Source organism: Canis lupus, chromosome 1 (genome assembly GCF_048164855.1).
Source record: "Canis lupus baileyi chromosome 1, mCanLup2.hap1, whole genome shotgun sequence".
Classification (NCBI taxonomy): Eukaryota; Metazoa; Chordata; class Mammalia; order Carnivora; family Canidae; genus Canis; species Canis lupus.
In genome coordinates, this window is record NC_132838.1 from 89,267,365 (window position 1) to 89,292,768 (window position 25,404).

At 48.3% G+C, this 25,404-nt stretch overlaps 1 protein-coding gene and 1 long non-coding RNA gene across 3 annotated transcripts in view; one reads left to right on the forward strand and one right to left on the reverse strand.

Moving 5' to 3' along the window:
* LOC140640096 (uncharacterized) overlaps window positions 1-7,241 on the forward strand; it is a 43,883-nt gene extending 36,642 nt beyond the window's left edge. For both annotated transcript variants that reach the window (XR_012036747.1, XR_012036751.1), the window contains exon 2: window positions 5,676-7,241. This is a non-coding gene — a long non-coding RNA (uncharacterized lncRNA). The remainder of the gene's footprint in view (window positions 1-5,675) is intronic.
* Window positions 1,108-23,886, reverse strand: FXN (frataxin). Its single transcript, XM_072838888.1, has 5 exons — window positions 23,704-23,886; window positions 15,940-16,037; window positions 13,249-13,369; window positions 5,899-5,996; window positions 1,108-1,735 (listed from the first exon to the last, which is right to left on the reverse strand). Exons 1-5 carry the CDS (start codon window positions 23,869-23,871, stop codon window positions 1,585-1,587), a joined length of 636 nt encoding a protein of 211 aa, XP_072694989.1. The 5' UTR covers window positions 23,872-23,886; the 3' UTR covers window positions 1,108-1,584.
* Window positions 23,887-25,404: the final 1,518 nt, after the last annotated feature.

Sequence of the window (25,404 nt, forward strand, 5' to 3'; positions counted from 1 at the left end):
AGCTTAGAAACAACAGAAATTTATTTCCCATAGTTCTGCAGGCTGGGAAGCCCAAGATCAAGGCCCCATCACCTTCCATGTCTCATGTGGTGGGAGGGGTGAGGAGCTCCCTGGGGTCTCTTATATGAGGGCACTAATTCCCTTCATGAGGCTCTGTGCTCATGACCTAATCCCGCCCCCCTTTGGGGGTCCCAAAGGTCCCACCTCTTAACTCCATCACACCAAGGTTGGGGGGGAGGCAGTTAGGATTTAACATAGGAATTTGGGAGGGACACAGACCACAACACTAGCTCAGCAAGGTAAAGACACCATAAGATAGGTATCATTTGAACATGAATTCAGCTGACATTCAAGGAGAACAATACCAATGACCATACGCTTCTGCTGTAGCTTAAGGAAATAATTCATTGTCATCCCTCGTGTATCAGGAGGAATTAAGACCAGCCTGTTAAATTGGCCTGACAGGACCACTGAGTGTCTGGACTGGGAATTATCAACTATATTCTATGAAGTTCCACCTCTCATTTACCACGTGGGGGAAACAGGTCCAGGGAGTTTGTGACACTCACCCAGAGATAGGCAATGGAGATGCTGCATCTCTGCATAGACTTGTCACTGAGAAATCCTTCTTCAGTAAGAAAAGGTTAAACTGAGCTAAGTGAAGGACCAGGGCTCTTTTCATTAACACGAATATCTTTTCATCTATATGGTCTTTCACAATTTGCAAAGCACTCCTCAGCCCGGCCATCTAGTTTATTATACTTATATCCACTAGCTTGTGAAGATGGCCCTTCCCCATTCTTGTCTTTGGGAGATTTTCTGCACTCTCAGACCTTTGTTGGAGCTGCTGATTCTATGCGGGCCTTTCACTTAAACACACAGACACACAGAACACACACATACCCCTGAAATGAAACATGCGTGTATGGCCCTATACACGTCTCTGTGGAAGAAACAGCATTGCGTACCCGAGTCTCCCATGCAGGCTGCACCTTAGCAGACACGAAGTGTAAACAGAGAATGATCTTTAGTTTGAGAATTCCTGAATGTCACTGACACTTTCCTACTAATGGGCTTAGGAATGTTGACATTTTCAAGAGGCGTGGCAACATTTATAGGCAACTCTTTAATGAGTCTTTGGGGACTGAAGAGGGAGGTGGGGCCAGCCGCTCTTCACATGGTTTTAGGCAGTTAAATCCTTTAAAGTAGGAATAGTGAAATCAAGTCATTTTTCCTTCTTATTTTTCTTTGTTGTAAGGTTATATATAAATGTATGCATATATGGGCATGAGAAAAAGAAGAGATATCCTGGGAAGAAAGAAACCAGACAACAAATCCTAAAAACAAAAAAACAAAAACAAAACAAAACAAAACAAAAACACAAAGACCCCCTCCCCCCGAAACTATAGAAATTAAAAATCCAAATTTGGGGGACAGTGGGAGGCAACACACTCTTTTCACAGAGCCGTCACATGCCACAACTGTCCTCAAAAGCAGGAATGGAAAAAAACAGATACTCAGCTGCAGGATGAAGCTGGGGTCTTGGCTTTTTAGCTTTTAAGGTCTTTGGAACAAAGCTGGGCCTCAAGTGCCTTTTCCAGAATAGGCCAGAGAAGATAAGTCCAGTTTGATTTTGAAGGCTTTAGTCAGCTCTGTGGCCAGCAGCTCGTGGAGGGACACACCGTCATGGGAGTACACCCAGTTCTTCCCAGTCCAGTCGTAGCGCTTGGGCCCACTGCAAGACACAATAAATATATAGGAGGTCCATGAGGACAGCCCTTTGGAGGAAATGCTGCCATCCAGACACAGACTGGAAGAAAGCTCCAGAAAGTCCATTTCACAAAGCATCCATTTGACTTCTAGTCTCAGGGTCTTTCTATTTAAAAATAAATATACAATTTATCCCCTGCAACAATTCAACAGAACAATTCTTAAGACCTGAAAACATCTGAACCCTATCGATGAGTCTCTGTAAATCACATTCTGATCTTTCGCTTTTCCTAACTCACATATGATACCTGCTAGGTCAGAGCAGTGGTTTTTATGTTTGTTTGTTTTAAGATTTATTTATTTACTCATGAGAGACACAGAGAGAGAGGCAGAGACACAGGCAGAGGGAGAAGCAGGCTCCCTGCGGGGAGCCCAATGTGGGACTCAATCCCAGTACCCTGGGGTCACGACCTGAGCCAAAGGCAGATGCCCAACCACTGAGCCATCCGGGTACCCCCAGAGCAATGTTTTAAAATTATAGCCATTAGTGTACCACTGACAAACTTTCCCTTACCTGTATTATTGTTATTATGATTTTAGTACATTTATAGCATGTGCAACCACTACCTCTATCTACCAAAACACTTCTGCACCTCACCCTCTCCTCTCCCCAGCTCCTGGTGATCACCTATACTATTATATATATATATAAAATATACACATATATAATATATACATATGTGTAAAATATATAATATATACATATATATATGGTATTATGGTGTTTTTGTTCTTTTTTTTTTTTTTTTAAGAGAGAGCATGAGTGGGGCAAGGGGCAGAAGGAGAAGAAGTAGGCTCCCTGTTGAGCAGGGAGTCCAATCCAAGACCCTGAGATCATGACCTGAACTGAAGACAGACACTTAACTGACTGAGCCACCCAGGCAACTCTCAAAAATATTTTTTATTTTATTTATTTTTTTATAAGATTTTATTTATTTATTCATGAGAGACACCGAGAGAGAGAGGCAGAGACATAGGCAGAGGGAGAAGTAGGCTCCATGCAAGGAGCCTGATGTGGGACTTGATCCCGGGACTCCAGGATCACTCCCTGGGCCAAAGGCAGATGCTCCACCACTGAGCCACTAGGCGTCCCCCCCCCCCCCCCCAAATATATTTTAAATCCATGAAACTGAGAGTTTCTCCACCTCAAGCTCGTTCAATGAACAATAGTGTATATCCATTCATGCTGGGAAGAGTTATTTGTGTGGACCTGGATGTAGTAGGGTTTTGACATGTCTGGTCATTCCAGATGTACACAACAGTGCCCGTTAATTCTGCCTCTACTCAGACTAGTGGCAGGCTTGCCAGCAGACAGTGACGATGCACAGGCATGCCTTGATGGAGATGGAGCAGGGAGCCCTGGGAGCTCACAAGAAGGGGCGCCTGGTCCACCTGCATTCTCAGGGAGAGATTTCCCAAAGTCAAGACTGGAAGGAGTTTGCCAGGGAAGAGGGAAGCTTAGAAGGGAAGCATCTTGGCGGACTATACAAAAAGCATCAAAGATTTCTGTATTATCAACCAAATGCTTGGGTTTGACCATGTTTATAATCGTGGAGATAATAGGGACAAACCCCAAGGACTAGGGCCTTTGTTTAATACACACGACCAGTCAAATACAAATGATCCAGGCCATAGAGAAAGAACTGATAGTCTGGACCAAATACAGAGAACATTCCTTGGGCCTTGGACTCAGATTTGCTGCCGAAATGCCAGGGAGAGGGTGAGAAACCTGCAGGCTCCTCCACTGCTCCCAACCAGGTGTCCACCCAGACCTCTGCTTTATCCCACCCTACAACCTACCTCCTCAGGATGGCAAGCTAGTTGGGAGAGACCACTGTTTCCACAGGACCTGAAAAGCTGTCATTTAAAACAAAACAAAATAAAACAAAACAACCACCCAAAATATCAGAAATGCATTCCCATTTAAGATTCTTTTGGACATAAAAAGTTGAGTGGAAAAATAATTTTTTTTCTTAAGGAACACAGTATCTGTGATAGTAAATGTCTGCTTGACAGAATTTCTTTCCATATTTCCATTTTGAATTACAGATCAAACAAGCCTGGGGTAGGATCATATTGCTGGCAGGTGTGTCCAAACATGGTACAGACTTTTTTGGCCTCCAGATACAACACAGAGGGAATTCCTTTCGTGGAGCCATACAGATGGTTCCTGTGCCCTGCCCATATTTATATAGCCACAAATCCCAAAGGTGACAGCTGGGTTTGAACACATCCACTCAGTTTCTCATATGGTTCCTCCAGACGCGAAGGGTAAGAATGTACAGTCCTCATGCATGGTTTTGGTTAGGATTGGGACAACTGTTTGAGGCCAAAGAGAACAGGCTAATTGTCTCACGTAGGATAAAACACCTAATTTCAAGTTAACTGGGTCTAAAAAGCAATACAGGGAGAACTGGGTGGCTCAGTGGTTGAGTGTCTGCCTTTGGCTCAGGTTGTGATCCCGGGGTCCTGGGATCGAGTCCCACATCAGGCTCCCTGTAGGGAGCCTGCTTCTCCCTCTATGTCTCTGTCTCTCATAAATAAATACATTTAAAAAATATTTTGAAAAATGAAAAAAAATAGGGCAGCCCGATGGCTCAGTGGTTTAGTGCCACCTTCAGTCCAGGGCATGATCCTGGAGACCCGGGATTGAGTCCCATGTCGGGCTCCCTACATGGAGCCTGCTTCCCCCTCTGCCTGTGTCTGCCTCTCTCTCTCTGTCTCTATGAATAAATAAAGTCTTAAGAAAAAAATGAAAAAATAAAAAGCAATGTAATCTATAAGGGCCTTGCTAGAAATGAGTGATTTCTGGAATTGTTTGTTGAATTATAACATGCTTCCTAGATGAGACTAGGGCAAAGAAGGCATAACACCTTATTTATTTTGAACAAATAATTATATAACATGGCATGATAAAGAGTATGATGTTAACTGCCTAAAAAATGATATGAATGTTGGGACAGGAGAAGAGTTATAATTTTTTTTTTTTTTTTTAGATTTATTTATTTGAGAGAGAAAGAGAGAGCCAGGGGAGGAACAGAGGGAGGAGAGAGAGATCTCAAGCAGACTGATATGGGTGGAGCCTACTCAGGGCTCGATCCTACTCCCAAGATCATGACCTGAGCCCAAATCAGTAGTTGGATGCTTAATTGACTGAGCCACCAGGTGCCCATATAATTTTTTTTTTTTAAATGCAAATACCATTGGGGTGTCAGAGAATTACATGCTGGTTATGTTTGGACCTTTCCCAAAGCACAGTCAGTATGTTGCCTTTGGAAGTGCTAATGACCCAGGAAGGCTGGCCTGAGAGCCCTTATAACCACCCAGATAGATGCAGATGGACAGGGACCCTCTCTCCCTGCACACTCAGGCCTTGAGATGCAGAGCAGGCGGCCTCCGACACAGTCTTTTCTTCCACTACACTGAAAGCACATTGATGGAAAAGGCAGGAGGGATTCAATGCCCTAGAGTCCCAGCTTAAGACACACTCCCACCTCCACAGAGAGAATGCAACCAACCTTTGGCAAGATGCTGAAAACAAGCTAAAGGTCAAACTTTAACCTGCTTTGAAGGCAAAGTGCAGCTCATTCTGAGGCTGCAGCATCAAAAGTGGCTTTTTTATTTTTAAAGATTTTATTTATTTATTCATGAGAGAGAGAGAAAGAAGAGAGGGAGAGAGAGAGAGGCAGAGATATAGGCAGAGGGAGAAGCAGGCTCCCTGTGGGGAGCCCAATGCGGAACTCAATCCCAGAACCCCGGTATCATGCCCTGAGCCAAAGGCAGACACTCAACTGCTGAGCCACCCAGGTGTCCCCAAAAGTGGCTTTTAAAAAGGCAGGGCAATGAATGATTTAATACAAACTATCCAGGGCAGGTTCTGAAAAGTGATAAACTTTTTGTTTCAGATCTTGCCAATATCTCAATACCTGCTTATAGCAGCCAGATCACTGGCTGACTGAAGCTACAGAAGAAGAGTTAAAACTGTCCTGCGAGGATGGGGTGAGCAGGAAGCATCAGGAGAGGTGCGCTCACAGACACCCAGCCCCGAGGCCACTCTCCTCTTAGAGAGTCCACAACACCACACCTCACAGGAGCTGAACAACAACGGGTGCCGATGTCCGGACGTACCTGGATGGTGAAGATAACCAGATTTGCTTGTTTGGGGTCTGCTTGTTGATCACGTAGGTTCCTAGATCTCCACCCAGTTTAACTGTTAAAACACCACTCTGGCGGACCAGGTGGCAAAAGCATGAGGAAAATAAAACAAAGCAAAGTTACCACTTTGTCACAATTGCTTCATATCTCGACACCCTGGCAAGTACACAACACACCCGTGAAGACGCGTCTTTCGTGTTCAGGAGGAGCAGATCATGCCAGAAGCACACTGCTTTCAGTCAGACTGATTAATCAGGCTGTGCTCTCCCGCATTCCCCGGGGACTCCCAGTGTTCCTGTCTCCAGGTGAGGAAGCAGCAGAGGCCTGCCTGAGGAGGAGCCTCCACATCCTGCCTGCTGCCTTAGTCCCCTCAAAGGCCATCGGAACACACAAAAGGATGCTAAAAAAATGCAGACACCAACTCTACCTGGGTACCACGTCAGCCCGAAGGTGGGACAGGACAAGTTCATTACCCAAACAAGGAAAACAGGCAAAGTCGAGGGAAGGAGTCAAACCACCTGCTTTGCTGGTCTTAGAAGAGCCATAGCACCAGCTCTGCTGGTAGAAGGCCGACACTCCAGACAGTTTTTGTTTTCAGATCCTTCCCACGCATCTCACAAGCTGCTCTCAAGGGCCCTGAATTCTTTAAAAGACTGGTTGGTCCATCTTTGCTCAATAAATGCTCATTTAAATTTGAAAACACTCTTTAAACAAAGGAGCCCTTTACTCTTAAGGTCTGAGGTTTCTTTAGAATGCTCAGAATATTACAGAAGCAGCCACACTGCCCAGTCCCTTTATTGGAGCTGGTGTGCAAAAGGCAGCCCCTGGCTGTTCCCCACCCCGGGCATAGCCCATGGAGACACACGGCCGCTTTTCTGTGGGCTTCTAAGCCCCTTTCCAATCAAGAGGCCCTGAACATTTCTTAGAACACTTTGTGTTTGGTTTGTGTGATAATAATAACATATAATATATATGATATACATAATGTAACTGATAGGCAAGGGAGGACTCAACTGGGTTACACTTTTTTTTTAAAAGAGATGTTATTTGAGAGAAAGAATAAGAGAGAAAGAGAAAGAGCACGAGGGGAACGGTAGAGGGAGAAGGAGAAACAGGTTCCCCGAGGCCAACACAGGACCCTAGAATCACAACCTGAGCCGAAGGCAGATGCCCAACCGACTGAGTCACTCAAGTGCCCCGAATTATACTTTTAACAACATTTTTTTCTGATGAAAAATGAAACAAAGAGGAATTATACAGACATCAGAAATACAAGAGTATAAATAAAATGAAATCAATAAAAATATTAACCAATACTGTCCAGTACCTACTTTGTGCCAAGCGCTGTATCTGACACTTTGTGTAAGATTGTATTCCCTGTGACCATAACTATCAGAGGTGGGAATCATTATCCCAGCTTTACAGATGAGGGAAACAGGGACAGAGTAATAAGGAATACTTAGTAATCAGCAGAGCTAATCTTAAATCCAGATCTGTTTGGGTCTAAAAGAAGCTGATGTTGCCATAACGTGAAGAGCTCTCCTGATTCCATTAACCAACGATACAAGCTGTTCCCTCTCAGCTATCAGCTTCCGGTTTTTATTTCTATTTATCTATCTATCTATTTATTTAAATTTTATTTATTTATTAGAGACACGGGGTGGGGAAGGGGAGAGGCAGAGACACAGGCAGAGGGAGAAGCAGGCTCCATGCAGAGAGCCCAACATGGGACTTGATCCTGGGTCTCCAGGATCAGGCCCTGGGCTGAAGGCAGCACTAAACTGCTGAGCCACCCGGGCTGTCCCAGCTTTCAGTTTTGTTTTTGTTTTGTTTTTAATATTTTATTTATTTATTCATGATAGACATAGAGAGAGAAAGAGAGGCAGAGGCACAGGCAGGGGAGAAGCAGGCTCCACGCCAGGAACTCGACGCGGGATTCAATCCCGGGACTCCAGGATCGTGCCCTGGGCCAAAGGCAGGCGCTAAATCGCCGAGCCACCCAGGGATCCCCAAGCTTCCAGTTTTTAAATGCATTTCTGAAAAGGACTAGGATCACAGTGTACATAAGTTCGCTTTTTATTTTTATTTTTAAAGTTTAATTTTTTTAGTATTCTCTACACCCAGGGTGGGACTCAAACTCACCACCTGGAGATCAGAAATCACATGCTCCATTCACTGAGCCAGCTAGTCACCCCATTAAGTTTGCGGAAAAAATTTTTCTTGAAACCCACCTTTTCTATTTTGGTAGGACTACCACCTTTCATTTACTTAAAAGTGTCTTGAGGCACCTGGGGCACTCAGTCGGTTAAGAGTCTGACTTTTTTTGTTGTTGTTGTTTTCAAGATTTATTTATTTATTTATTTATTCATGAGAGACACAGAGAGAGGGGCATAGACAGGCAGAGGGAGAATCAGGCTCCCCGCAGGGAGCCTGACGTGGGACTGGATCCCAGGACCCCAGGATCACGACCTGAGCCGAAGGCAGATGCTCAACCGCTGAGCACCCTGGTGTCCCAAGAGTCTGACTCTTGAATTCATCTCAAGTCATGATCTCAAGGTGGTGGGATAGAGCCTGCTTGCAATTCTCTCTGCCCCTTTTCCTCTGCCCTTCTGCCTGCTTAAAAAAAAGAAAAGAAAAAGTATCTTAAAATTGCATAATTCAACAGTTTTTAGTATTCCACAAAGTGTTTTCACAAAGTGTGCAAATACCACTAATTCTCAACTATTTCCACCACCCCAAAGAGAAACCCCACACCCTTCATCAGCCACTCCCCATTCCTTCCTCCTCCAAATACATACTTTCATAGCTTATTTTTCCATGAGGCAGCAGGCTCAGGGGATCGAGACAGAATTGTTTGCAGTTTGACCTATTTGTGGTCCTTGGGTGCTCCACCACGCCTTGCCCCCCACATTGGGGAGGTGAGGGCGTAGTGGAGAGCACAGAGGGCCACTCTGAGTCTCATCAACCCTGCGGCCTTCCTCGGGACAACATAGAGTCCAGAGACTCAGGGCAGGGATGGAGGGGTGCAGGCGCTCAGGGGTTGTATGCGCTCCTGCTCACTGTCACCCCTTAGAACAGACCAAACCAGGGATGGCACATCCAACTGCTGAAAGCCAAAATCAACTCTTTCCAACTCAAAATCTTCTGGAATGATTCCAGGGGACTGGCCTCTCATTCACAAAGAGCTTATTAATAAAGCAGCCGTGAGGTTTCTCCTAGCCATGCAGACCTCAAGCGGTCTCCTCCACCCGGCTCCTTCTCTGCAGCACCCCTCCCCACCCAAGACCATGACCCCAGCTGAGGCACCCCCGGCACGGTCAGCCTGACACCCGGCAGCTGGGACCAGGGCCTGTGCGTGGCCCCCACGGCCCCTCGACCTTCCTCCCCGCACCTGCATCTGAGCGGCCTGCTTGTTGGCATTGGTTCTTAGTGCAGAATACTGGACGGATGCAAAAATATATTTGTGGAGGAAAGAACAGTGACCAGGGATGCTGATAAACGTGCGAAGTTAAGGGTGCTGTTACACAAGGCAGAAAGTCTCAATCCTCAGCCAACCCCTCTGCTGTTCATTGCGTGTCATTATTTTTTCCCCTGGAGCCAGAGGCTCTTTCCAGAGGAAACTAGCAAGTGGAGGAAGGAGGGGAAGGAAATTAGCTGCCTACTGGTTCACCAGGAGTTCTTGATCCTTTTGGAACTGTCTGTAAGTGGCCCAGATGAAGAGGGCCTTTTGTTCATTAGTATTATTCCATAAGGGACACTCAGATTATTCTGGGCTTGTGGGCAGACTTGAATGCAGAGGAGGGTGGGGACGTGGGGGAGAGTCAAAATACTTAGCAGCTTCTGGTGGGGGTCACTAACCAGTCACAATAGCCCCCCATCTGCAGCTGGTGGAGGCTTATTCCCGCTAGTCAACATCAGCCCTACACACATGGGAGCAAAAGGAGGCATTTCTGTTGTCACTAGCTCATTGTGTGGATATAGACACATAGGAGATGGCAGTGTTGATGTGGGCAATTTCAGGTATATGTGGCTTCCCACACTTCAAAAAAAGATACCCCTCTTAAGGAATAAGAATAATGAATGCAAGGCACTTTTAAAGTTCAATCCTAATGTAAATCCCGTGAAGTAGAGGGATGTCACCCACTTCCCCGCTGAAGAAACTGCCACTCACAGAAGTTAGGATAATTCACTTAGGGGGCTCTTGGAAAGAAAATACAAATCCAGGATGGAGAGCTAGATGCTTTGTCTCCATACCCAGAAGAAATGCTGCCTCTGAGCAAGTGTCGGTAAGCTGGCACCCACCCAGAGATGGTCTCCAGGGGTCTGCAAGCTGCCCTGCCCTGAAGCTGAGATTGTACTCACAGGTATATGGGTACGTTTCTCTCGGGAGAAGCTCCAGGAAAGGTCAAGAAACCTCTGCTGTATGGCACTGATATGCCAACAGCTTAGTGAGTAAAGAACATGACACCAAACAAATTCTCATTAAAATGTCAAAGAGCCCAGGGCTCCACCAGGGGGAAGAAGGAAGGTGGCTTGGAAGTAACCCCTCCGACAGCATGGTGCTTCTTACAGCCCTGGTCAGATTTTGCTGGTCAAGTGCAGACTTATGGATGCCTAGTGACAGGAGGTGCATTCTGCTGTGGTGGGCAGTCCCCTCTAATGGCAGGGCCAGTGGGGAGTGAGGCCTGGACCCAGACACCCACACCCCAGATGATCTACTCCACTGACAAGAAAACAGGACAGCCAAGATGCTGCTCACATTTCTCACTCCACAGGGAGCAAACAGAACAAATGTGCTCTCGGGTCTCTCTGGATTACTGCTTTCATTTGTCTACTTTGCCAGGAGCAAGTTGCTAAAACGTCTATGATGCTGAGTGGCATCAGGGAAAGTATGTTTTGGAAAAGCACGTGGGCCCATTTCATTTGTGAATGGAATCAACATTAAGTCTCTATCATGTACTTGGCAATGGTTCAGGCATTGGGATACCAAGAATGGACAGTGTCTTGGCTGCCAAGGAACTCAGTCTCACCATGGGAGCTGATATGTAAGTAGAGACAACACAGAGTGATCCGTGCTCTACAGAGTCACCTTCAGGGTGCAGGGCAAGGGAATAAGCGTGGTATCTGCCTGGAGCATCTAGGAGGACTTCCCAGAGGAGACAATGCCCAACTGGACCCTGGGGACAGGGAAAGATTACACCCCAACAGAGCTCAAATAAGAGTGATACAGGTATTCTACTGCCTATAATGTAGTTTCAATAGATTTATATGTGAAATATATGTCGGCTAATACCTGAGAGACTCAAATCAGGAGTTCACACCCCAGGGTAGATAGCATTTCAAAGTTCTCAATCAGAAGTCTCAACAAAAGAGCCAGCTACTGTATACTTTAGTTTCTATGTGTGTACTAGAGAATTTCCTAATTAGTAAATGATTTGTTAGAAATAATTTTTCCCTGGTGAGGAGAACGATACTTAGATATATGGGCTGGCTAGAAAAACACAGGTGTCTCTTCCCTTTGCAGGAATGGGTTACAGAATCTGGAAAGCCCAGCAGCTGGGTCCCTCTTCAGAGAGATACTCTGCAGGTAGGATTCAGGTAGGGTCCTGTGACCTACCACTGGGTAGGGTCTTTTTTTTTTTTTTTTTTTTTTTAAGATTTATTTATTTGTTAGAGAGAGAGAATAGCGGGAGGGGGAGCAGAGACAGAGGGAGAAGCAGACTCCCCGCTGAGCACAGAGCCTGACACTGCTGCTCACTCCCAGGACCCTGAGCTGAAATCAAGAGTCAGCCACTCAACCAACTGAACCACCCAGGCGCCCCTGAGCAGGAGCCTTTGCTCCTTGATTTGGGGAGGTACACAGAATCCAGCTGTTAGAACACTGGCACATTCACTACTAATGAAACATTCATGCAAAATACTTGAGTCACTAAGTATTCTCACTAATCTTAGAAGAATGGGCGGTGTGGCTGCTTTTGTGGCATGTTAATGAATGTTTGCATGTATGGCCGAGTTTAGCCAGGGACCGGGTTTCCCTAGAAGTACAGCCAGCCCCTGGTAGGGAGGCTGGGGGAGAAGAGCCCTGTAACCGCCCCCAGCTCCCTCATCCCACAGTCAACCTGGGGAGGCCAGTTAGTAATGGTCTCCCAGCAGCTTGCCTTCCAAGGCTGTCTGTGTAAGCACTTACAGCACCCTGCCTGGGCGATGCTCACCACAGTCACCTAATCCACCTGGAAGGCAGCCAGTCCTTATTTGCCCCATCGCCTGAATTTGACCTCCAAGTCCCTCACTGTCCTTGCCACTAGGCTGGAAATCCTCCAGATTCTGCTCCCTGCTCCATCGGAGGGAGTCCCTTCTCTGCCCAAGGGCTTCCCCAGTAATAATATCCCACACTGTTCCTATCACGTTAGCCCAACAGCTGGTTGTCCAAAATAATTCCATTTCATAACATTTCTGACTATTAATTAATTGCTCTCGAGAGGATTAACCTCGGTGGGGATTTTCTCCTGCCAGAAAAGGAGCCCTCCCTGCAGCCGGAACAGCATGCTAAAGGCAAAGGTGCACCCCGACTCGGGGCTGCCACCCGGTGGCCAGTCGATGTAGAGCAGCACTCCCTTGGCTTCAGGGATCCGCCTGCCGCCACCTGCGTTTAGGATCATCCTAGGACTGATTATAAAAACTAAAAAACATACATACGTACATACATACATACATACATACATACATACATACATACATACATACATACATAAATAAATAAATAAATAAATAAATAAATAAATAAATACTAAGAAACCTCCCCTGCCCTGCCTGGGCCATATTCTCAGACCAACTAAATAAAAATTATCTAGGGGTGGGACCCAGGGTGTATGTTAAAATCCCAGGTGAGCTTTTAGAAAATATGCTTCCTGAGAATATACCCTGACCTGCCAAATCAGAACCCCCCAGAAGAGGAACCCCTGTCTGTGTGCTCTGAGCACACCCGGCTGGAGAAGGAGTGGCCTAGTTCAGAGCTGCCCATGCCTGCAAGAGAGTCCTCTTGCTAGACAAACACATGCCTGGTCCCTCCCTGATTTACCTTCACAGGCACCAAGAGGGAGTTTGAGAACCGGTATTTTTAAGCAGAAACAGGGGCTCATAGAGGCTGTGACTTGCCCAAGGTCATAGGGCGAGAACATAAAACTCCAGTCTCTTGGTCCTATCGGTAACTGCCTGCTGCTGGATGCGTAACTCCACTGGAGGGGGAAATGTATTTCTGCATTTGTTTTATAAGCTAGAATTCTTAGAGAAGAAACAGACATAAGAAAATAAGCAGAGAGGTACCCCAAAAGAGACATCATAGTCTTCCAATGTGTAAGGTTTGTCTGCAAGGTCTTCAAAGAACTCTGCTAAGGAGTCCAGTGTCGTCTCTGCCAGTCGTTCATAAGTGGTCTCATCCAGAGAGCTGCAGGGAAAACACGAAAACCGCCCAAAACACATATTTACCAAACTCCTCCAGTTTATTAATGTCAAAACCCACACATTTATTTATTTACTTAATTTATTTTTAATAAGCACTATGCCCAGTGTGGGGCTTGAACTCACGACCCCAAGATCAAGAGTCGCATGATTCACTGACTGAACCAGCCAGGCACTCCAACACATCCAGTTTTTACTTAAACTTTAAAAAATTCAAGGAAAATAGCTACCATGCACACAGAAATTTTAATCAGCATGAAAGAATTTTACAGAAGAATCCCTTTCTTTTCAAGTAAGCAGCCCGCATGCACAGTCAACTACAAAGAAGTCTCTTCTGTATCCATCTGGAATTTTGTATTCTTTTTAATACAGAAATTGAAGCACCTTACAGTTTTTATTTAATGTACCCTGGAAATTGTTCCATATTAGTACATACAGACTTTCATGGTATTTTATTTTATATGATTTATTCAACCTGACTTCTTCAGCTGGACATTATGCTTATTTCCATTGCTTGTGTTTTTATTATTAAAATTTATGTTGGGCCAACAACAATGTGGGAGAAAATGTTTGCATTACATGTATCTGAAAAGGGACTTATTTCCAGAATACATAAAGAACTACAAGTCAATAGGAAAAAGAAAACCCAATAGAAAAAGGTAAAATACTAAAACAGATATCATTTCAAATGAGATATCCAGGGACACCTGGGTGGCTCAGTCAGTTAAGTGTCTGCGTCGGTCATGATCTCAGAATTCTGGGATCAAGCCCCAAGTCAGGCTCCCTGCTCAGTGGGGAGTCTCCTTTCCCTCTGCCCCTCCCCCCAATTTGTGCTCTCTCTCTCTCTCAAAAAAAAAAAAAAAAAAAAAAAAAAAAACCAAAGAAAATAAAAAGATATTTAAATGGCCAGTGAACACATGACAAGGGGTAGGTATACCTTTGTTAATCTTCAGGATAACACACATTAAAAAATCACAATGAGGGGCACCTTTGGCTTAGGGTGTGATCCAGCGGTCCTGGGATGGAGTTCCATATCTGGCTCCCTGTGAGGAGCCTGATTCTCCTTCTGCCTATGTCTCTGCCTGTCTCTCTGTGTCTCTCACGAATAAATGAATAAAATTTTAAAAAATTCATAATGAGATACCACCAGAATGATTAAAAAGAGACAGACAATATCTGAAAGAGACAGATAATATCAAGAGTTGGCCAGGAAGTGAAGAACCCCTCTCCATCAGGTGTGTGTGTTTGTGTGTGTGTGCGTGCATGTGTGTATAAGTCAAAGAAGCTACTCCAGAAAGAGGACCTCATGTCACCTGGAAATCTTGGCCTTTGAGGTGGATGAGGGACCATCTGGGCCTGTGGTGGCAGCCTTGGGGTTAGAGGCCAATGTGTGTGTGAGTCTATGTGTGGGAGGAGGGGCCATGCAAACATCGGCGGTGGGGAGCAGACTGTAGCAGACTGGAGCTTTGCACCAAACCCACCACATCCTTCCAGGGCACCCAAGAGGCTAGATTCCCAGCATCCCCTGCAGTTAGCTGGGGTCCTATGACCAAATTCTTCCCACTAAAATCTGAGTGAGGGACAAGTGCCACTTTCAGGACTTCCATGCTCCGGTCCCTTTCTGTGGATTGGAACCTGGGCAGGGTCACCGGGCTCCTAGGTGCAGACAACAGTAAGGTACTGACAAGTGATAGGAAGTTGGAAGGACCCCGGCTGCCTAACTCACTGCATAGAGGCATGCCCACCCTGGACTGTTTGACCATGAGGACACGAACCACTCCCAGCCTGAACCATTACAGTTCTGGGTCTCCTCGTTATAGAGTCTTTGCCTACACTAACTGCTAAGTCACCAGAGAGAATAATAATAGAACTCTGGAAACAACCTAAATGTCCAGCAATAGGGGATAGGTTAAATGAACTGTGATACAACCATAACTTTTAATAATATTTCATTAAAAATAATGTAGTAGAAGGGCGCCGGCATGGCTTGGTTGGTTAAGTATCTGACTCCTGATTTCAGCTCAGGTGTTGATCTCAGGGTTGTGATTTCAACCCCATGTTGGGCTTCACACTGCGGGTGGAGCTACCTAAAAAGAATAATAAAGCAATGTGGTAGGTAGTTGGTGATATAGAAAGATGCTTATGAGTGCTGCTGCTAAGGGAGAAAACAGGTTTGGGTGCGATGGGCTTTTTTTTTAAACTGGTAAGAGAAAAGGAAAAAAATATTTTATATTACTTATTTTTATTTTTAATTTTTATTTCTTAAAGATTTTATTTATTTATACATGAGAGACACACACACAGAGAGGCAGAGACATAGGCAGAGGGAGAAGCAGGCTCCATGCAGGGAGCCTGATGCAGGATTCAATCCTAGGAACCCGGGATCACACTGTTAAAGGCAGATGCTCAGCCACTAAGCCACTCAGGCGTCCCAGAAAAGGAAAAAAATTAAAAATATAATAGAAGTATGAGCAGCTATGCACACATTATGTATTGAGGGAGAGAAGGAGGGAGGAGGGGGGAGGGCTCTCTGATGTGGAAGGTGCTTTATCTTACCCAGGGCTGCTCACAGTTCCCACTGTCCTCATATTCATCAAACAGACACTCTGCTTTTTGACATTCACAAGCTGATTGAGGTGGTGGAGGCTCAAATTCTAAAAGCCAAAGTTGAGAAGAACATTATCATTTTTCAGTGTATTACAGTCTGTGAAGAATATTATCATTTTTCAGTGTATTACAGTCTGTAAACGCAAGGTTTAGATTTCACTACTTGTGCATTTGAGAATAAACCAGGCTAAATCGCTCCCCCCCCCCCCCCCAGTACTTCTGGAATGTTTTTACCTTGTAATGCATTACCTGGAGTTTGCTCTGGCTCTCTCCAAGCCTGTGCTGTCCAGTGTAATAGCCCAGAGCTACAGGCTACTATTTAAGTTTAAATTTATTGACATGAAATTTAAGAAGTTCTTTCCTGGGGGATCCCTGGGTGGCGCAGCGGTTTGGCGCCTGCCTTTGGCCCAGGGCGCGATCCTGGAGACCCGGGATCGAATCCCACATCGGGCTCCCGGTGCATGGAGCCTGCTTCTCCCTCGGCCTATATCTCTGCCTCTCTCTCTCTCTCTCTCTCTGTGACTATCATAAATAAATAAAAATTGAAAAAACAATATTAAAAAAAAAAAAAAAAAGAAGTTCTTTCCTGTCACCTCCCGCTAAAATTTGAGTGAGGGGGCAAGTGCCACTTCCAGGACTTCTATGTTCTGGAAGGCCATGTTTCAAGTGTCCTGTGGCCTCCTGTGGCTAGTGGCATGTAGGACGGTCACCATCACAGGAAGCTCCATGGGCAGCACTGCTCCAGGCTGTTCGAGTTATGTAGTGATCAGCACAAGCAAGGCCAGGGAGCATCAGCAAAGCTCCCGGGATCTGACTAATAGAAGCAACAACATTGGCAGACAGAAGAGAGGATCGGACTGCAGATGGACAGGTCTCATTAACATGATCTGCAGGAGATAATGAATGTGACCTGTTGATTTCTTCCAATACATAACTGCTGAGCATCCAGGCACTCGTCTCTGGGGCCAGCAGCCCTATGGACCAGCTGGTGAGACAGATGCCATAACCAGAGGATGACCCTGGATAACCGAGGGGACCCTGGCTGAGGGATCTGCCCCAGTGTGGGAGAGGACAGAGCCTGTAAAAGGAGAGAAAAGTGGTTCATGAGAGTGGAGGTGGCAGGGGAGAGGATGGAGAGATGGCCACAGGGCCTTGTGATGGCACTCAGTTGGACATCAACCTGGGAAGGCATCCGAGAGCTTGAGGTGGTTGGTGGTAAGATTTACCTTCTCTGAAGGTCACTTTGGAGCAGGGCTCAGAGGCCGTACTCTTGAGCTATTGGTGCCCTTGGCAAGCTGAGGAAGGAGAAGGCAGAGGGCAAGGGGCTGAGAAATGAGCAGAAAAGGGAGAAATGGGAGGGGGGGTGCAGAGCACAGAGGCTGTGATTTTATTATTTATTTAAAATATGTTGCTTTAAAAAAATGCAAAAAATAAAAAATAAAAAATGAATAAAAAAATATGTTGCTTTTTTCTTAATTTTATTTATTTATTTATTCATGAGAGACACACAGAGAGAGAGAGAGAGGCAGAGACACAGGCAGAGGGAGAAGCAGGCTTCATTCAGGGAGCCCGACGTGGGACCCGATCCCGGGTCTCTAGGATCATACCCTGGGCTGAAGGCGGCGCTAAACCACTGAGCCACCCGGGCTGCCCCGCAATAGTTTGTTCTATAAGGTCACCATGAACACAAGGTTAGCAAGATGCTGCTAGGGCAGATACAGGCTTAGCTTCCTGCCGGCTTCAGGCTCATGTGACCAGCTGACCCATACATAACCTTGTTAGCATGCATTTTTGTTTAAAGAGCCCTGGTTTGATACATATTGTTGAATCACAAGCACCATGTTTGGGGCCATTTCAAATAGTGAAATCAGGGGTGCCTGGCTGGCTCAGTCGGTGAAGCATCTGCCTTTGGCTGGGTTTGTGGTCTCAGGGTCCTGGGATCCAGCCCCAGTCAGGCTCCCTGCTCGGCGAGGAGCCTGCTTCTGCCTCTCCTCTGCTTGTGTTCTCTCTCTCTCTCTTTAATAAATTAAATAAAATCTTAAAACAAAAATAAAAACGAATAGTGAAATAACCAACGAAAACCACAAAAATGCAAACAATGTACCACTATGTAGGTGGTGAAAAGGACACTTGATGACAGTGTGGGCACTGAGGCAAGAAGGCAGAGTGTCATCTTTTTTTTTTTTTATTTTTATTTATTTATGATAGTCACAGAGAGAGAGAGAGAGAGAGTCAGAGACACAGGCAGAGGGAGAAGCAGGCTCCATGCACCAGGAGCCCGACGTGGGATTCGATCCTGGGTCTCCAGGATCGCGCCCTGGGCCAAAGGCAGGTGCCAAACCGCTGCGCCACCTAGGGATCCCCAGAGTGTCATCTTGTTTGACCTCAGTGGGAACAGGCAAGTGTGGGGCCAAGTCTAAGTTTTTGCTGCTCTCTGTGTGTCCTAGAGTGACCACAAAATCCACCCTAGGTAGTGATTTTTGGAGTTACAGATAAATTTTACTGAGCAGGTGAATTCAGAAGTACAGGATCCGTGAAACACAAGGATAGACCATATTTGTATTTTACGGATGAGAAAACTGAGCAAAGTCACACAAGCACACAGATACAAAGTGGAGGAGCCGGGATTTGAACCCACACCATCTGGCTCCAGGGTCTGGGCCACAGTGGAAAGAATCACACAGCTGGGAATCGTACAGGATTGTGGACATGTAAGGGAAGTTCGAGAACTGGGAGCTCAGAGTTTCCCTTTTCTCCAGGAGCCTGGCCTCTCAAATTCTAGCTGTTGCAGTCTGACACCTTTGCTTCAGCCTTTTCCCATTTCATTTTTGGTTTTGACTTTGATATCTTGGATGGCTGTTCTGGGTGCAAAGTTTGCTGTAATGCAAGTTACTCACAGCCAGAAACAGACATTTACATTTGGCTGTTTGTTTTTTTAATTTAATTTATTTATTCATAAGAAACACACAGAGAGAGAGAGAGAGGTAGAGACACAGGCAGAGGGAGAAGCAGGCTCTGCGGGGAGCCCGATGTGGGACTCAATCCCAGGACCCCAGGATCATGACCTGAGCCGACGGCAGATACTCAACCACTGAGCCATCCAGGCGTCCCTGTATTTGTCTGTTTCTAATCATCAAAGGAACTGCTGCCGAAGACTCCTTGCTGGTCTCTTACCGGTTCTTCCCAAGCTCACATTCCCTGGGTACCTGCTTAACCTTTCAGAACCCCTGAAGGCAGGGATCACAGTACCTGCCATATGGACTGGTGATGAGCATTAGACAGGAGGAGACGAATACCCTAAATACAGGGCTGGAGGGTGATCAGTCAGTTTCGGTGTTGGAGCATGTCAACAAAGGTGTAGAGAGGCAGGAGATCAGAGGCAAAATCCAGCCCCTGCCCACGGGAGAAGCTGCCCCACTCTGCTAGTGGGCGACAGATGGGATTCGCAGTGGGGAGGGCTGTATTATGAGTGCTCCCCCTGAAGCCACGCAGCAGCCACCCCTCCTGCTTCCAAGCCACCCGGGGCTCTTGGATGATCACTCTGTGATGGGTTTGCCCAGCTTGAGTCTTCAGGGTTCAATCAGTCTGGGGGCTCAGCACCGGGCTGGCTCATGGGAGGCATCTGAGGAAATATGAGATGGTTCTAGGCCTACCCTCTCAGGCCCCAGCCTTGGAACTGCATGACTCAACTGAGGTCCACCCTGGGGAGGCCTGGCCTGGGTGGCCAGCAGGGAGGCCAGCCCTCACCCCAAAAGGGGTCGCCTCGGCAAAGCACAACGCTGGAAGTCAGTTCTCACCCGCTTCCAGGGGGGATGAACCAGTACAACCACTCTCGGCATCAAATGAGTTGAGTATTTCCTGGTCCCTTGCCTGGCAATGCCATTCTGAGGATTCAGCCACAAAGGGCCTTTGTCCACGCCCAGGAAGGCCCCACAGCAGCACCACCGTGACAGCAGCACCATGGGCAAATCACATGGATGCCACCAGGACACTGGATAGAGTATGACGTGCTCACCCAATGGGATACTATCCAGCAGAGAAAATGAGTTAAGTGACACACTGCGTCAGTGTCAATGAACCTCAAAAACAATGCTGAACACAAGGAAAAAGTCACAGCAGAATAAATGCAGCATGTTTTGTTTTTTTTTTGCATCATAGTGCATGGTTTACGGAGACATATATCGGGGTGCAACTCTAAGGAAAGAGGGGAATGCCTGACAAGTCAGGAGAGCAGATTCCTCTCAGGGAGGCCTGGTCGTAATGAGGAGAGCCCCAGAGCCTTCCGAGGAACAACTAATATTCGGTCTCTTAATCTAGTGGTGAGAATGTGGCAGTTATTAATCTTTAAACAGGACACATATTTTACATACACATATTTATGTATAAATTCATGTACATTGTCTGTGGAAGACAATAAAAATGAATTTAAAGTGAATTAGGTGGGATCCCTGGGTGGCGCAGCGGTTTAGCGCCTGCCTTTGGCCCAGGGCGCGATCCTGGAGACCCGGGATCGAATCCCATGTTGGGCTCCCTGCATGGAGCCTGCTTCTCCCTCTGCCTGTGTCTCTGCCTCTCTCTCTCTCTCTCTCTCTCTGTGACTATCATAAATAAATAAAAATTAAGGGATCCCTGGGTGGCGCAGCGGTTTGGCGCCTGCCTTTGGCCCAGGGCGCGATCCCGGAGACCCGGGATCGAATCCCACGTCGGGCTCCCGGTGCATGGAGCCTGCTTCTCCCTCTGCCTGTGTCTCTGCCTCTCTCTCTCTCTCTCCTCTGTGACTATCATGAATAAATAAATAAAATCTTTAAAAAAAAAAATAAAAAATAAATAAATAAAAATTAAAAAAAAATTTTTTAAAGTGAATTAGGTCATAACCTGCTTGCCAGGCCTGAGGCCAAAAGACCATGGGTCATAGGGATGATCTTGTTCCTCTACAAAAATTCACAGGTGTCTGCAAACATTCCGAGGTGTGCAGACATGGCTGCAGCAGCGGCTCATGGAGTTATGTAACAGATGGCAACATGTGGCAAGCTCTCCTTGGAGCTACCTCCAGTGCACCAGGGAAAGTTTGAGGATCAGTGCCTGATAGAACCAGATGCCTCCCTGGGCCACAGAGTTGCACACTTAGAAGGAAAGCATTTCTGTAGATTCTGGGTTCTACTGAGAACCCAGAATGTTGAGATGATAATATTTTGAAAAACGAGATTACATAAATGTAGTGTTGGAATCTTTTTTTAAAACTAACCTCTAGGCCCAACATGGGGCTTGAACTAATGACCCTGGGATGGAGAGTCATATACTCTATCAACTGAGCCAGCCAGGTGTCCCACTGTGGTATCGAAATTAATTTCACCTGCTTTTTTATATTCTGTCAACGTAATGTAGCTACTAGAAAATTTAGAATTACACACGCACCTCCCATTCTATTTCTTTTGCACGGTGCTGTAGAAGTAGGATAGGGAATAGAGAAAATAAGGATGGGGAAGAGGCCCACCCACTGAACTCAGGTCCTGGTGAGTTCTGGCGCGCAGAGACGTTAGGAGTCAGCCTGAGGACAGTTCAGGCCTTAAAACAAATTAAACAAGGTGATCCCAGTTGCCATCGTCATCCACCCAACTCCGCAAGTATTGGAGATGTGTAAGCGAACTTGTGTTACAGACAAGCTCAACAAACTCAATTAATTTACATGGTAGAGGAGGCCCAGTGGGGTGATTCAGGTTGATTACTATCTCCCAACCTCCCAAGACTCCTAATCCCAATGTGTGTCCAGTGCCCACCCGCTGCGTGGCAGCTCTAAGCTGGGCATGCTTCTGAGTCAACAGCCCTCAACAGCCACTAGGTACCATCCAAGAGACCATGCCATATCTTGTCACTGTCCTAAATTAAAAACTGCTGCCAATCCATGGCCCACAGGGGTCGAAGTGCAAGCCAGGGCAGCTCCAGGTGGGAACAGCACAGAACAGCCCAGGAGAAGGGTAATAAATGTCTGTGTTCTGCACTGGGACATCGTGGAACCAGCATGGTCACAACTGCCTATTTTTCTGGAGAAGCTGCAAGATCCAGTATCAAAGGTCCCAACTTTGAGTGTTGGCAACCAATTCTAACTTTTCTTCACACACGGTCAAATAACAGGGCCGTGGGAAGTTTAAGTCTCAAGTCCCAATTCCAGAGCTCCACAGGCAATTTGGGCTGGACTTCACCTGCCTTCTTCACCACGCAGGGTCCACCCAGCCACTCAGCTACTGTCCACCTGCCTACCCGGCCCAGGCAGGTCCCCCTTTTAGGATGCTGCTCTCTTGCCACCTCCAAGCGCCACCTCCAAGCCGGGTTACACATCCCGTCTACCCCGCTGAGTCTTCCTCACTCCACAGCCACTCCTTGGGCTGCCTCCTCTCAGGTCTTGGGATTGCCTGGGTCAGATGCTTCACTGCATCCCCAAGGGAAGGAAAGAGAATTAACTCCCAGAGCTGAAGACTTTATTATCACGTTCAGCCAACTGGATCCTCACCCCAGCTCGGCAGGATGAACGTTCCTCATCCTTTCATCTCTAGACAGAAAAGGAAGCCAGGCCTCTGGGAGGGGTGGTCCCCGGGGTCGCAGAGCTCTGCAGAACCAGGCCGAGGAACCCAGGCCGGGTCCTATTCCAAAAGCTTTGCTGCGCTACCTACTGCGCTCCAGGGCCTTGGTAGTTCCACCTGGCTCCAAGGAAGCTTTTCGTTCATAAAAGCACATTCTTGAACACATTGCTCTAGAGTTATAAACACACACTACTACACACTGCTTTGTTGGTATGTGTGCTGTTTCAGTCTATTTACATATATTTACGCAGATGCTAGGCTCATCTGCCATACACGTGTGGTGCAGTACCCAGTACCGTATATAGTAGCACTTAAACCTTAGTTCTGGCCGAGGGAGGCGGCGAGCTGGGCGACCACCACGGACCCCCGGGAGCGGGTCCCCCGCCACCTTCCCTCCGTGGGCGGTCGGGCGGGTGCCGGGCCTCCGCGCTGCGTGTCCCCCGCCGTGGCAGTGCACTGCCCTTTCGCACCGGAAAGCACAGGCCGGTGCAAACGTGACCCCGGGCACCAGGAGGCGGGCTGCGCGGCCGGGCACCCCGCGGAGAGGGCAGCGCGCTCCCCCGCCGCCCGCCGCCCGCAGAGCGCGTCCCCGCCCGCAGAGCGCGTCCCCCGCGGGCAGAGCGCGTCCCCGGCCGCAGAGCACATGCCCGGCTGGCAGAGCGCGTCCTCAGCGGGCAGAGCGCATGCCCGACCGGCAGAGCGCGTCCCCGGCCGCAGAGCGCATGCCTGACCGGCAGAGCGCACGTCCGGCCAGGAGAGCGCGTTCCCGCCCGCAGAGCGCGTCTCCCGCGGGCAGAGCGCATGCCCGACCGGCAGAGCGCATGCCTGACCGGCAGAGCGCATGCCCGGCTGGCAGAGCGCGTGCCCGGCTGGCAGAGCGCGTCTCCCGCGAGCAGAGCGCATGCCCGACCGGCAGAGCGCGTCCCCGGCCGCAGAGCGCAGGCCCGGCCGGCAGAGCGCGTCTCCCGCGGGCAGAGCGCGTGCCCGGCCGGCAGAGCGCGCCCCCGCCCGCAGAGCGCGTCCCCGGGCCGCGGCGCCGCCGGAGCCCCGTGAGCGCGCGTGCCCGCAGCGTCCCAGCGTGCGCGGCCTCCTCCGCCGGCCTGCGGCCCGGTCGGCTGCGCGGCGCGGTACTCACGGCGTGGCTGGGCCCGCGGGCAGCTCCTGTCCCGACGCGCAGCCCCCGGCCGCCGTGGAGCGGGGCGGCCCTCGTGGGCCCCCGGGTCCCCGCGCCGGCCGCGGCTGAGCCCGGGGGTGCCGAGCGGGGCAGGAGGCCGGCGGCGGCGCGGCGCCCGAGCGTCCACATGCTCCTCGCGGTCTGCGGCCGCTCCGCCCTCCGGCTCCGGGGACGCCGCGGCGACACCTGCTGGCTACGGGCGGCAGGCGGCGCGGTGGGGCTCGGCGCTCCGGCGGGCTGCGGGCTGCGGGCTGCGGGCTGCGGGCTGCGGGACGGGCCCGGGGTGGACCCGGGGAGCGCTTCCCCGCCTTGCACGGCCTCCGTATTTGACAGAGGGAGAGCGCGCTGCGTGCAAAGCACAGGGCTTGCCCCCGGCAACAGGCGAAGGCGTGACCACGGCCCTCGGTCCTCGGAGCCTTGGGCCTGGCGACCCACGGCTGCAGGGTTCTAGCCAGGAAGGGTTTGCGAGCTGCAGCCTTGCTGGGACCTGGACGCGGCGCAGGCCTTGAACCCGCTTGGCTGTGCGAGGTTGGAGCCCTTGGGACCTGCACACTGCAGAGGGATTGCCCGGTTTGCGGCCGAACTCTGTACTTGGCAGCTGTGTGACCAGTGGGCGGGTTAATTCACTTCTCCGTGCCTCATCTGGAAAGCGTGGTTTATAAAAAGTTTCTTCTTAGGTTTTTTTTTTTTTTTTTTAGATTTTATTTATTCATGATAGACATAGAGAGGCAGAGACACAGGCAGAGGGAGAAGCAGGCTCCCTGCCAGGAGCCCGAGGCGGGACTTGATCCCGGGACCCCAGGATCGTACCCTGGGCCAAAGGCGGGTGTTAAACCGATGAGCCACCCAGGGATCCCCTTCTTAGGGTTGTTTTAAGGATAAAATGAGTTAATCTATGTAAAGTGTTTTTTTTTTTTTTTTTTTAGACTCTGCTAAATGCACGCTATTAAGTTGTTAATACATTTTAAGTAAAAGACAGTTTTACTTAGGTTGTATATTGCAAAGGAATGCAAATTGTGGGAATGCAAATTGTGAACATTTATATTTTTATTTATTTTTAAAGATTTATTTGTTTATTCATGAGAGACGAGAGAGAGAGAGAGAGAGAGAGAGAGAGAGAGAGGGAGAGAGGAGAGAGAGAGGCAGAGACCTAGGCAGAGGGAGAAGTGGGGAGCCATATGTGGGGCTCAATCCTGAGATTCCTGGACCACACCTTGAGCTGAAGGCAGATGCTCAACCATTGAGCTACTCAGGCGTCCCTTTATTTATTTGACACAGAGAAACCACGGAGAAGCAGGTGGAGTGGCAGGAAGAGGCAGAGGGAGAGGGAGAAGCAGGCTCTCTCTGAGCAGGGAGCCCCATGTGAGATTTGATCCCAGGACCCTGGGCCTGTGACCTGAGCAGAAGGCAGACACTTAACCGATTGAGCCACCCTGGGACTCCTTCATATTTTTTTAAAAATATTATTTATTTATTTATTCATGGGAGACATACACACACACACACACACACACAGGCAGAGACACAGGCAGAGGGAGAAGCAGGCTCCATGCAGGGAGCCCGGTGCGGGACTCGATCCCGGGTCTCCAGGACTACGCCCTGGGCCAAAGGCAGGCATCAAACCGCTGAGCCATCCAGGGATCCCCATTCCTTCATATTTCA